Source organism: Centroberyx affinis, unplaced genomic scaffold (genome assembly GCF_046629955.1).
Source record: "Centroberyx affinis isolate AG114_WGS23_722 - 3 ecotype Tasmania unplaced genomic scaffold, CSIRO-AGI_Caff_v1 ptg001220l_1, whole genome shotgun sequence".
Classification (NCBI taxonomy): domain Eukaryota; kingdom Metazoa; phylum Chordata; class Actinopteri; order Beryciformes; family Berycidae; genus Centroberyx; species Centroberyx affinis.
In genome coordinates, this window is record NW_027279736.1 from 17,601 (window position 1) to 31,332 (window position 13,732).

The 13,732-nt window shown below is 37.9% G+C and overlaps 1 protein-coding gene across 1 annotated transcript; it reads right to left on the minus strand.

Annotated features, from left to right (window-relative positions):
• Positions 1–1,325: 1,325 nt before the first annotated feature.
• cd28 (CD28 molecule) lies at positions 1,326–8,646 on the minus strand. Its single transcript, XM_071524665.1, has 5 exons — positions 8,512–8,646; positions 7,245–7,492; positions 5,211–5,367; positions 4,719–4,894; positions 1,326–2,533 (listed from the first exon to the last, which is right to left on the minus strand). Exons 1-5 carry the CDS (start codon positions 8,564–8,566, stop codon positions 2,432–2,434), a joined length of 738 nt encoding a protein of 245 aa, XP_071380766.1. The 5' UTR covers positions 8,567–8,646; the 3' UTR covers positions 1,326–2,431.
• Between the last annotated feature and the right edge of the window lie 5,086 nt (positions 8,647–13,732).

Here is a 13,732-nt window from a genome sequence, read left to right on the forward strand (position 1 = left end):
TAAACTTAGTACAACTTATTGATAGCTCTACCAGAGTCAGTCCATCTAAGCCGAACAGTGACACTTTGTTAGATGTCATGCTTACCAACAGGGCTCATAAATACACAGCAGTTGGCGTGTTTGCAAACGACATGAGTGACCACTGTGTAACCGGTTGTGTGAGAAACACCTGACTAATCGTTCACCGATTGTTAAACATGGCAATGCCATGTCCGACCCAATCAGGTTTTGGGACCCTTGCTCTTTCTAGTTTATATTAACAATATTTGTGATAACTTCAAATTCTGCAAGTGCCATCTGTATGCAGATGATACACTCATGTACTCCTGTGCCTCCACCGCAGAGATGGCCTTTTCTAATCTGCAGACTGATTTCAACACCGTGCAGCCTATCGGACCTGAAATTGCTTTTAAACTCCAACCCTCTCCATCAGTACCCTTGATGGTGTCTCCATTCAGTCTGTTGATAATTACAAATACTTGGGAATTTGGTTGGACAAAAGTTTAAATTTCAAATTCCACATTGACCATCTCGCTAAGAAATTAAAATTTACACTGGGCTTTCTGTACAGGCTGAAGTCCTGTTTTTCCATGGCATCAAGAAAACGTTTGGTTGCTGGCCTTTTTCAGACTACCTTTGCAAAGCAGTCATAATCTTAGGTCACACAAATGGCTTCAGTTTGAAGCCTTCTAGCAGAACAGAGGTTGGCAAATCAAACCTGTTCTACTACGGTCCATGGTCCTGGAACGATTTGCAGGCCAATCTTAAACTTGAGACCCTTATCTCTTTAAATGATTTTAAACTCAGAATAATGGAAGTAGTCACTGTTAGCTGCAGTTGCTTCAACTAACAAACACTTGATTAAATATTGCTGCCTTGTTTATGTTTATGCACTTTATTATGTAATGTATTCTTGTCGTACCTATTGTTGCTGTTGTGATTTGATGTTGTTGTCCTGTTATGTGTTTGTTGCTGCTGTTTGACCCTGTCTTGGCTAGGTCTCACTTGTAAAAGAGGTTTTTTAATCTCAATGTGACTTCCTAGTTAAATAAAGGTTATGTATATATATATATATATATATAGCAGCTAATAAAGAACTACCTGTTGTATAATCGCAGTTATTGAGGATGCAATTACAAAAGAAGAACTGATCAATCTCAGGCTGTGAATCGACAAAAACGAGCAGTTCAAATTATGTTGAGTTTAGTTTTGTATGAATGTTTTTATGCAACACTACATCTTCAAATCAAGAGCTTTTATTTTAACATATTCACATAAAAGAAATATCAAACATGAATATTTGTTAAAACAATGGACCAACAAAACATACAGACACAAAGTAATAATGAATGATACACTCACAAGCAAATATCTTCTACAACTGTGATGCACAGTTTTAAAAGAGGATATGTGAAATTCAAAGCGTTGAATCTTCATGAGTTGAACCATTAAGAGTTCAGCAACCGATTTAAACTTCCAGTGATTCAGTTTTTTTTTAATTCCTGGGGCTAAATTTGTTTTCTAATATTAGCAATAGATATAGAACATTCAATCAGTAAGTATAAGGAACTTAAACACCTTACAAGTCAGTGGTAACTCTTTCAAAGTAGGTGGCTCATTTGAAATTGTAATATATATTAGGGATCGACTGATATGGGGTTTTGGAGGCCGATACAGATACAGATATTTTTAGACTGATGTTCAGTACCTTTAAATCTGTCAATTTCCATGCCAAAAAAAATCAAATATTCAGTGTTTCTCCCAGAATGTTTTCCTTGTCAGGGTCCAAAGCCTCGGAAACAGCATTTAGACGTCATCATGGGACACTAAAACTCTCCACTGAAACAAAGACTAATAGATTAATTAAGGTTAGCAGCTCTTTGAGGCAGGATGACCCACCACACCTATTCAATGGTAGGAAAACTCTGGGATACATTAGCCATTTAAATGCAGAATTATGTTGCAAAAACCATAACTGAACAATTAAATGAATAAATAAAGTACGCAAATAAAATCAAATGTCATGTAAGGTTCTCCAGACTGTGTTTCTGTAGCTGTGTTCAGGAGGAACATGTGTCATGTCAGAGGACGACGACACTGACTGGATGATATCTGATATTTAACAAAAGGCCAGAATCAGCAAACTGATAAGTTGGTCTAACCCTAATATGTGATGTAGGTGCCTGTAAAAGAAATTGTCTAATGAGCAGAATAGGAAGACACCTGAAACATTCAGATCATTTCCAAAACTCTCCACTGAAACCAATAGTCATGAAACTCTCTGAAACCGCATTTAGACCATGAAACACCAAAAGCTCTCCGTTCAAAACCAGTCCAATTGTAATTCTTCTCATCAGGGTGAAGGCTCCTTTAAGCGGGGTGGAGCCCTAAGGTGACTATTCAGTGATGGGTGAACACATCTGTACGGTCTTCATGCAATGTTTCCATAAGGAACTTTAGTGGCGTCCATCTTGTGAGGAGCGGCAGACAGGATTCTCACAGCCTCCGTCCGCCAGCGGATGAACTGCAGAGTCTGCCGGCAGGAAACAAACGGCTTTAATACACTGTCAGTTTGTCCAGATTTGTTTTCAAAATTTTTCAACATTTTACTGTTATCGTTATGTCACAGAGCCATACGCTGTAAAAACTCATAGTAGGTGGTGGAAAGTAACTAAGTACATTTACTCAAGTACTGTACTTAAGTACAATTTTGAGGTACTAGTACTTTACTTGAGTATTTCCATTTTATGCTGCTTTGTACTTATACTCCACTACATTTTAGAGGGAAATATTGTACTTTTTACTCCACTACATTTATTTCACAGCTATAGTTACTAGTTACTTTTCAGATCAATATTTTATATTTAAAACATTTGATCATCTTTATAAAATAACTATAAAATAGCATTGTTATAGATTAGACTACCCAAAAGTATAGCTAAATTGTTAAGATTAGTTTCACGTTGACAACTTTAAAATGCTGCTTACATGTACATGTATGTCAATAAATCAGTATTAATATTCCAATAATTTATAAAAAATATAACTCTCTAAATGGGGACAGTTTACATAATGAGTACGTTTACTTTGATACTCTAAGTACATTTTGCTGCCAATACTTATGTACTTTTACTAATTTTTTACTAATTTTGAACGCAGGACTTTTACTTGTAATGGAGTATCTTTACATTGTTGTATTGCTACTTTTACTTAAGTAAAAGATCTCAGTACTTCTTCCACCACTGCTCATAGTGCAATTTAGTGAAATCAACTCATCTTTATCCATTAACACAATGTATATAGATGTGTTTGTCAATTTCAACTTAAAAGCGCTAGTTATGAGCTTCATGACTTAAAATCATGAGTTCACATCTTGTGACTTAAAATTATGAGTTGAAAGAACAGCTTATAAAGCATTCACTAAACTCAACACTTCCCAGTATGCATTGCATTCGGTTTAACTCTCCAGAAAATCTTCCTTCTTCTGGTTTGAATGAAGTTACAGGATAGAGACTTGTTATGTATGTATGTTTGATGAATCATAGGTCAATTTCTGATTTAAAGAAAATAAAATAAAAAACCATGATACAATCTACTGTCTATCTTATCTATGTATCTGGGAATTCACAATCAAATAAGTTTCTCTGATGCACATGGCAAGTACAATCCACTACAAGTAAGTGTATTGCAGCTGCAGACTATATGCTGAACTGTGTATTAATCATGTGATACAAGAGGAACTTGAACTTAAACCTAGCAAACCTTGTGAAAAATAAATAACACTGGATTTCAGTTCATCAATTAATGCATTCAACTTGGAAACATGAATCAGCATGACTCACTCAGTTAGCTTTTCTACATTAGAACAACTAACTAATGATCTTTGACCTAACTATTCAGCACTACTTCAGTCAACTCACAATTTTAAGGCAGCAAGGAAACTTTTTTCTTTTTTTTTAAATTGAACTGCCTTAATATTTTTTTGCAGTGTACTATTACCAGTGTTTCTTCTACTGCCACTATTTCTACTACTGTTGCTGCTACTAGGCCTACTGCTGTTACTAATACAACTACAACAACTATTACTACTGCTACTACTGTTACTACTAGTACTACTACTATTACCGTTGGCACTACTGCTACTGCTACTAGCTACTACTACAACTGCTAATGCTACTACTGCTTAGGGCTGAACAATTAATAAAAATGTTATCGAAATCGCAATATGGCCTACTGCAATTTTCAAATCGCAGGAGGCGCAATATTTGTTAAAGGTGAAATGTGTCAAAATAGCATTTTAACTTAAATATCGTGGTGCTGCAGAGATGTCCTGGCCTACACATCATATTCTACAGACTTAAGAAAACATCTTTGTTTGGTACAGATCCCCGCAAAAATCACACCGTAATCATTTTAATACGTTTTTCAATGAAAATGAGAATAATGATGTAAAAATTATCATTCCCTCTAATATCGCAAATCATATCGCAATTGCAATATCAGTCAAAATAATCGCAATTAGATATTTTTTCAGAATCGTTCAGCCCTACTACTGCTACAACTACCACTGCTACTCCTACTACTACTACTACTACTATTACTACTAATACTACTACTACTACTACTATTGCTACTATTAGCCTACTGCTACTACTACTAATAATAATAATGCTGCTAATAATTCTCATCATCATAATGGAAATATAAAATGCTCTGACCTGGAAGTAGATGATGATGATGAGGACGAAGAGCACCAGCATCACCAGGATGATCACAGAAACACTGACTGGAGGAGCTGCTGATGTTCTTCCATCACCTTCATCTTCACCTTCATCCTCATCAATCTGGTGTGTGTTCTGTCTCTGAGCGCCAGGGACGGGACAGTCTGGACTCTCTGTGGAAGGAAGGAAGGAAGGAAGGAAGGAAGGAAGGAAGGAAGGAAGGAAGGAAGGAAGGAAGGAAGAAAGAGGGGGAAGGAAGTAAGTATGATAAATTCAGGTAATTCAATCACTCAATCAATTTAATCAATCAGTTCTTTTTTTCTTTTAGCCACAACAATTCAACACACTATACCATAGAGAGTGGTTATGGTTATGGTTGTGTGTGTGTGTGTGTGTGTGTGTGTGTGTGTGTGTGTGTGTGTGTGTGCGTGTGTGTGTGTATGTGTGTGTGTGCGTGTGCGTGTGTGTGTGTGTGTGTGTGTATCTTACCCATTACATGGATGAGTGTGCCGTTGCCGGTGAGCCTCAGGTACGGCGGGGGGTAAAGGATTTCTATCGCACAGCGGTAGATATCGGTGTCTCTGGGCTTCAGTCCTGACACTGTCAGCTCCACAGCGCCCCCTGTCAGCCGGGCATGGCACTGCACCTACACCACATGGTCAAGAAGAAGAAGAAGAAGAAGAAGAAGAAGAAGAAGAAGGAGAAGGAGAAGGAGAAGAAGTAGAAGAAGAAGCTTTATTTAACACAGTTACAAAGTGCTTTACAGTCAAAATGAAAGAAAGCCCAAAGACAATAATAACTACTAAAAGAGAAAAAGTAAAATAACAATAAAATGTAACATAATGTAATATATAACAATAACATGGAACAATAAAAGGCAAAAACAGAATGAAAGCAACATAAAAGATGTTGCTGGACTGACAAAAAGTTTTTTTATATCAAAATGAAAAGGTAAACAGGTAAACAGCACATTTCTGTTGATGACTCATCCTGCATTCGGGGGCAGGGACAAAAATTTCACCCAATGAAATTTTGATAACTTGGAATTATCCCCCTTTTCTAGCATGCAGCTCAGTTGGATGAAGGAGTGTTTCTGGCTGCTTCGCCTGAAACTCTTTTCCCAGACAGAGCGATGGAGGCGGAGAATACTGACTGCTGTCCGCCCACTTCCTCCATACCTCATTAATATTCAAATAAGCCCCTCCCACTGACGCCTAACTCTGTTTCGTTAGGAAATACGTCAATACATGGAAGCAAATCACGCTCTCCGTGCCGCTTCAAGGGGTTTTAAATAAGAATGTGACACTTCAAGTCTAGGGAAATCCTCTTTTCTCTTGCCCCCCCCCTTTCTCTGCTATTGTCATCTATAGAATATTTTATTTTGTTCTGTTTTTTTGTTTGTTGTTTTATTTAATTAGTTAATAACCCAATTTCCACACAGGAACAAAACAGTTAATCTTTTGTTATTCATCCATATCTCCATCTTTCTATCTATCCATCCATCCATCCATCCATCCATCCAGGCATCCTAAAGAACGTAGGCTTGGTGTTTCAGCGTCATTTTTTAAATCACTTCTTAAAAGGCACTTTTATCACCTTTATGCAGTTGTTATTGGCCACTTTTAAACTAGTTTTGTTCTTACTCATTTAATTTGATGTACTTCTCTATTCAGTTACACTTAATTTGGATATTTGGATTCCTATCAAATGGCAATAATGTGTCACTAAAAATTTAACTGAGTTTCCGGAGATTCTCACAACAGTGTGGAAAGTAGTGTGTGGATATTCAGTGTCTGGTTATGATTAGAAATGGGCTTCGTAGTCTGTATAGATAAAGAAAATAGGCAACATGTGCTTTAGCTTTGCATTAGACAATTCTTCTTTTAATCTATTTTCTCTTGATTGCTTTTCCTACTTTTATCTCCTCATTATCTATTCCTGTTTTATTCCCTCTTTGTAAACACTGCTTTTAGACAAGTTCTTTATAAAAAATAAAGTTAGACTTCCGGGTGAGTGGCAACATGTGAAGACGTGTTTTCTTTAAGCTCCGCACCGGGTTTATATTTATTTGATTTAAGTCTGTCCCCCCACTCTAAAACTTGGTCAAAGTTATAGTCCTTACTTTTAGTCATGCTTGCTGTGACTCATCAGTTTTCAGTGAATTGTTAATAATATCAAACTAAAGCGGAAAGGCCAGTCCGCCTCGCGAAAACCCCCGCCACGCCTCGAAGCCTAAGCTAGTCCGGTTAGTCCCGGACTCGCCTGGAAAGGAATCCCCAGAGATGTCAAGCGCCAGCATGGAAGTACTCATGGCGGCCATTAAGGAGTTGGAGCAAAGTGTGCTGGCAAAGATAGACTCATCACAACCGTTGCTGACAGGTGAGATACATAAGAAAATTGATGACCTTTCTACCGATCTGCTCCTGGAAATTGCTACAGTCCGCACCGAAAATAAAAATAAAGTTATCTGTGGACGCATCCCTCCATCCCTCCATCCCTCCATCCCTCCACCCAGTGACTCACCTCTCCCTCCTCCTCTCTGTCTCTCTCTCTCTGCTCTGGGAAGTTGATGTTAGAGGTGCAGAGTTCCTGGGAGTCGTGGAGGCCTTTCAGCAGGAAGACACGCAGCTCCTCCGGGACGGGGTGGGGGTAGGTGGGCCGGGGGGTGGAGGAGGGCTTCGGGGGGAAGGCGGGCTGGGGTCGGATGAAACACCGGAGGCGAGCCGTGCCGTTGCTGCTCACCACGCTGTAGGGCTGCGTCACCTTCACAGCTGACAGAAAGGAGGGAAGGATGGGAGGAGTTGAGACAGAGAGAGAGGCGGAGTCTGTCTAAATCTCAGCTGCTGTGCGGCCTTGTGACATAATATCTATCTGCCGAAGTACGATTCCACATCCAAACGACGCCGAGGACGAAGGAGGGATAAAGATCCTGGAAGTTTCCTCGGCAGCTGAGGAAGCGTCCCTGTGCAGTTTATTATTATACGGTTTAACATTTTAGTTTGTTCTCTCCAAGACAACTTGGGAAGATCGTTCTCCACAAGAACACAATCAACGACTTGGCATTCTTGAATTTGATAATCACCCATGAAGAAATAGTAGTTGCTGTAATAGAAGTAGAAGGATTTGAGGCAATAGACGGACAGGTAGTCAAATTGGTCTGACGATTGCTGCTGAATGTAGTTTAACTTAGCTTACCATAGACAGATTGCCGATAACTTCAGCTATTCTAAGAATTTATTCCTAATTTACATGTTGTGCAACACAAACCAACGGGAACATCAATCATGATTGTCTTTGTGGCTTTACTTATGAACTCTTCAGTGAAAATAGACCAAAAAAAACCAAACTTAGATCAAGAGATAAGGAAATGTACTGGGACTCTGACTGTTTCTTTTGATACTTTTACTAATTGCAGGATGCTGGTCAGATTTGTCTATAATAACATATATAACATATATATACAGCACTGTGCAAAAGTCTTAGGCATATGTCAAAGAAATCCATAAAGCGAAAAGATGCTTTCAGAACTAAAGAAATGAAAAGTTTCTGAATATCAAAAATTTACAATAAACAGCAGTCTACTGACACACTAATGCAGAAAACAAATAAACATCTAAGACTTCTAAGAAATGTATATAAAAAATCTAGGGTGCCTAAGACTTTTGCACAGTACTGTATGTGTGTGTAACATTGTGAACATATGACAATGGTAGAGGCCTATTTGTATTATCACAGACAGTGTTTCTAATCAATCCATTTACTGAACATTAAACTGAATCTCTGTACTCACCGCTCCACACTGGCAGGCAGAGGCAGAAGACTATCAACACACTCCAACCCATCATGACAGATACAGTATCTCAACACACACGTTTTTACAGAGCCTTCAACACACACAGCAACACACAAACTCACACACACCTTCACCCTGACAAGTAAAGGCTTCAGATAAAGCAAAATCGGTGAAACACACATTTATAGTGGTGAAGGTTCCCTCCGCTGTCATGGAAACTGTGTGGCATCACAGGAAATGATGAATGTTGTGTGCCGGTAAAGAGTTCTGCTGCCTGTGATCCTGCAGCCAAAAAAAAAAAAAACGTATTTTATTTTATTTAGCCTTTATTTAACCAAGTTCATCCCACAGAAATTAACATTATGTCTTTTTCAAGAGAGACCTGGCCAAGAAAGCAGCAGGATATTAAACAGAAAGATTGCAGACCAAAAACATACAACAATGTACAAAGTCAGAATACAGTTGAAGTCACAAGAAAAAACATGGAAAAACAATGTATGAAGTCAAAATCCAGTCAAAATCATTTAAAAGGCTGAACAAAGTCAAATCTTCTGTATAAGTGCTCCAAAAGATCTAATATCTAAGATCTAATATCAAAGCATCAGATGAAACCTTTTTTTTCCATCTCTCACTGTGGAAAATATGCAAATAGACACAAAGGTGAAACCTGCTGGGTTCAGAGGAATGACAGAAATAAGAAAATGTGATCTATGTTGACATTCATTCGTTAATGAATGAAAAAACATCCTAAAATTTGGGCATCAAAACTTTGGGAGGCGACACAGGACAGAAGATCAGCTTCAGGTTTCAGGCTGCTTTCCAAATGTAATCCCTCACAGATTACACTGCAAATAAAAATGTCCAATTTAATAAAGTCTTTCCTCCAATTCCTCTTGTTTGCGATGCACTTTCAAGAATTTTTCAGTCAATTCAAGGGCAGACAGACATGAGGAGATCTGCCTCATTTCGAGATTTTGTCACTTGAGTCGAGAAGATTCTTCAAACAGCAACAGAACATTGGAAGCAACAGAAATTATTTCAACCAACTGGCAGATTTTTTCACTTGTTCTAGGCAAAATAAAGGTTTTTTAGACTCTATACAAGACTGACAGACTTGTTGAGAGGGGAATCGTTCTGCAGTGTGAATATCTGTAAATTTTACTAACATCTTCCAATGGATTCCTTCAACTCAGTTAAACTGTCGATTGTCCAGTGACTTTTAGATCACTTTGACTCCAAAGTCCATAAAATATGAAGATCAACCATTTTTTTTAAACTGTTGTCAACTCTTATGAGCCATTATGTATACAAAGATTTAAAATGTTTGTCCATGAACGTGTCCAGAAATAAAACAAAAAAGCCCTTTTCTTTTTAAAATGTATTTCTGATTTATCCAAGATACCAATGACAGATTTTTTTTTTTTTACTCTTTTGCAAAAGAATCTTTAATTTCATCACAATTTATTTTTCTCAGGATGATGCCATTACCATTAGTTATTGCAGTTTCAGCATCGCATGTGTTCCTCTCAGACTCAGCCCTACTGCAGAATGTGTGTGAAAAGCTGATCTTTAGCAGTGGAAAATAGGCAATTCTGGTGAACGTGTCGACGGCGCTGCTTTCAGATGGAGTCACAGTGAAAGTGCTGATGTTATGGCATTTGGTGCCTTTCTGACGTCACTCTGTGTTTTGACAGGAAAGACTCAGTGGGGTTTAAGCCCCGTTCTCACCGCGCTGACTGAAGTTACAGGCAACCGGCGGGGGTAACGGTATCAGTGTCGGAAAACTGCCTGTCTGTTTTTGCTGGTGTCATTGTTTCAATATGGTTTTAGCACAGGTTCCAATACAGAAGGCAGAAGCTGTCGGTCTGTTCGGATCTGAGCGACTCGTCACGTAAAAGATGTTTTTATTGTCGACGTCATGGATTTCAACATAGTTTAACACAGAGTCCAGTAAAGACCCAAGACCACAAACTATAAGAGTTTGCTCTTGTCAAAAGTTTATCATTTCTGCTGCTGTTGTTGTTTTAACACAAAAACCCAGAAATCAAAAGCTGTTTTGTTTTTGTTCAATTCAATTTAATGAGCTTTACTGGCAGTAAATACATGTGTATATATCGCCAAAGCATACAACAACAAAACAACAAATACAACAAAATGTAAGACAAGATGAAGCATGAATGATACAACAGATCAGAGTGTTTTTACACTGAATGTTGGTGAGTAACTATGACAACGATCAGCTTTTACACTACTGCACATACAATCATTAATTATTCTAATACCTACACACAAATGTAAACAGTTTTGAACTAAAACCATCAGTCTGTACATACACATATCCATATAGACATAAACATATATACATACAAAGTAATATTAACTAAAGACAGTTGCAATACAATGTCTTTTTTGATTTAACTTATTTCTCTCCTGAAATCTATTAAAATATGTCTCTCTAATAGAGTTATATTCTGGACATTCAAACAGAAAGTGTGTCTCTGTCTCATTTAGATCACAGTTCTTACAGCCTCTGAGTTTTCAGCTGCCTTCCTCTTTCAGTCTCCAGACTGGCTGGACAGTCTGAAGCTAGAACGCATCTTTCTTTCTTTAAATGTTTTTTTTTTTTTTTTTTTTTTAAAGATAGTTGGCCAATTGATATTCCTGATTGAGTTGTGAATAACAGTTTGGATTCAAACTGTTTTGTGTTGGATGGGTTTTTAGGGGGTTTGTTCAGAGGTTGTAAGCTGAGGTATTTGCTGGGAGAGCTGACCAAGAGGATCCTGTCCTCTGAACCCTCCTGTTGTGTTCGTTTCATGTTCATTAATTCTGTGTTCCCGGTCCAAAATGACCGCCCCATTATAGCTGATTATAAATCCATAATAATACATATATTATCACCTAATGTTGTGTTAGATCTTTTTATCAATGTAAGTTCTTGTGAACATTACAAGTTTTGAACTTCTATTTGCTATTTATGGCCTGTAGGCCTCATTGACCTGAGCTCATACAACTCGTTTTTGAGTTTAAAAAAAAACATAATGTATGGATTATTTTGATTATAACAAATACTCAGATGAAAAATATTGTGTTATTTATCACAGACTACTTTGTGTCAAATTTTAACAAGGACATTTGTTTTGAAACCATTTCAAATTTTTATATAGTGGCACAAAATAATAATGTTCCCGGTCAAAACTGACCAGTATGACTTTATTAGTAAAGAAAGGACACAGGCCCAAAACTACTCATGAAAACTTTACTGCATCTTCACTGTCAGTTTCCTGGCCTCTCTCCTCCTCACCAGTGTCATGATCAAAGATAAGATCAAGAGCCTCACATACAGTATATTGTTTGGTCATTGTGCTGCCACAGAATGAATTATGAGCAAGGCCTCAACAAGCTTTATGTACCAGAGCTGTGAGAAAAGTTCTATATATTATTGAAACAATGTTGTGATTGTTTGTGTGTGTGTGTGTGTGTGTGTGTTTGTGTGTGTGTGTGTGTGTGTGTGTGTGTGTGTGTGTGTGTGTGTGTGTGTGTGTGTGCTCAAACACACATGCATGTGGGGGTCTGGGAGAGGAAGTGTGTCCATCTGATGAATGGGCATGTGCCTGAACTCAGTTTTATACACTAATTGTAGTATCACCCATTCATTTTTGAACCTGGAACACCACAGGTCTACGAAAGTTCATTAAAACACCCAAAATTTGATGAAAATTATCAAAATTTATTTTGGGTGTTCAGATGCCCAGTGTGGACAAATTCATGGAAACTTATGACAATCAGATTAAATGAAGTACATTTTTCAGAGAGAAAACTTGTAAATTGGTCCAATTCGACTGGAACACAACAGGAGGGTTAAAGCAGAGTTACTCATTAAGGCTTTATATTTAATGGATTTATGATCAGCCTGATTCAGCTGGACCCAGTACTTCATTGCTCTCTATCTATCTATTTATGTAGTTTGTTTGTTTTCTTTTTTTTACAGTTCTGGTTCATTCAATTAACATGGTTTAGTAAAGACTGAGTCAAAATCTAAAAGTCTGCTCTTGTCTGGAGTTGGTCTTTCCTGCTGGTGTCGTTGTTCTAAAATGGATTAAAGGGGCATTAAGTAAGATTTTACTCTCTCACAGCACAAACTGACCATAATATATCTGCAGGGGGTTGATAGTGAGGTTTTGATCACTACTAATGACTCATTGATTACTTGGCCAGTTGCTGCGATTTCTGGCTTTCAAAACTCACTTTCCAGCCGTACTCTGCTCTGGAAACACGAATAAGTTCTCAAGCCAAAAACGCAGACGACAAAGCAGTTTTGTTATTCCGGTATTCAGCACGGTGATATATTAGCTCTTCACGAGTCATTTCTGCTGGAGCTTGTTAGATGGCTTACTCCTCTCTGCTGTGAAAATGGGACTTTGTTATTTATGTCCATTACAGGCCACCGTACACAGAAACCTGTGGATGTTATTCCAATTCCTCGGTCACCAGTAGAGGTCGATGAAACTCTAAATTACTTAATGCCCCTTTAACATGAAGGACAGTAAAGACTGACAGTAGAGCTACAAGAGGACAGTCTTGTTATTTTGCCTAACATTCATCGTTTATGTGAAGTCGACAGCATGAAGACATTAGCTTCTCCTGCACAGAGGTAAAAACACGACGCCATGTTGGAAGAGTGATGACAAAAAGAAAGACTGTAGTGTAATCCTCTCTTCCTCCCTCATCGTTCCCCCCTTTTATTTTACACTTTAAACACCGACACTGGACTCCCTGAAAGTGAATCAAAGTGCTGTATTACCACACAAGTTCCAAAATGAAGGTCTTCACCAATTAAGATTTACGTTCAACTCAAAAACAGATTCAAATTTATTTTATCGAGATGATTAAGTAAAACTTGAACTCTGCTTTAGAAAGGAGAGTTTCCATATTGCTCGCTTCATTTGTAAAGCATCATGGGAAAAAGGCAGGATGTTTTGTTTCTGTTTCTGTTTTGTTTCTTTGTCTTTTTTGATGTTGAACATCCTGTAACTACCTGGTAGTGATATGTAAGTCTGTGTGGGCCGGGCACCTTGTGTGTATGACACTTCATAAACTAATCAATCAGTCAATCAATCAAATGTGATTTTGTTCAGAATCATAAGTGTGTATAGCATTGGTTCACAAAGAGTCCATATGCGACTTATGATTGCAGGTGTAAACAAACTGAACGCTAAAC

What these genes read in the sequence shown, in the direction of transcription:
- cd28 (XM_071524665.1), bottom strand. Translation starts at nt 8,566, where the DNA reads ATGATGGGTTGGAGTGTGTTGATAGTCTTCTGCCTCTGCCTGCCAGTG. An exon ending in CTGCCTGCCAGTGTGGAGCG is followed by an intron (nt 7,493 to 8,511) that starts GTGAGTACAGAG and finishes CCTTTCTGTCAG; the next exon opens with CTGTGAAGGTGACGCAGCCC. An exon ending in CACACTCATCCATGTAATGG is followed by an intron (nt 4,895 to 5,210) that starts GTAAGATACACA and finishes TTCCTTCCACAG; the next exon opens with AGAGTCCAGACTGTCCCGTC.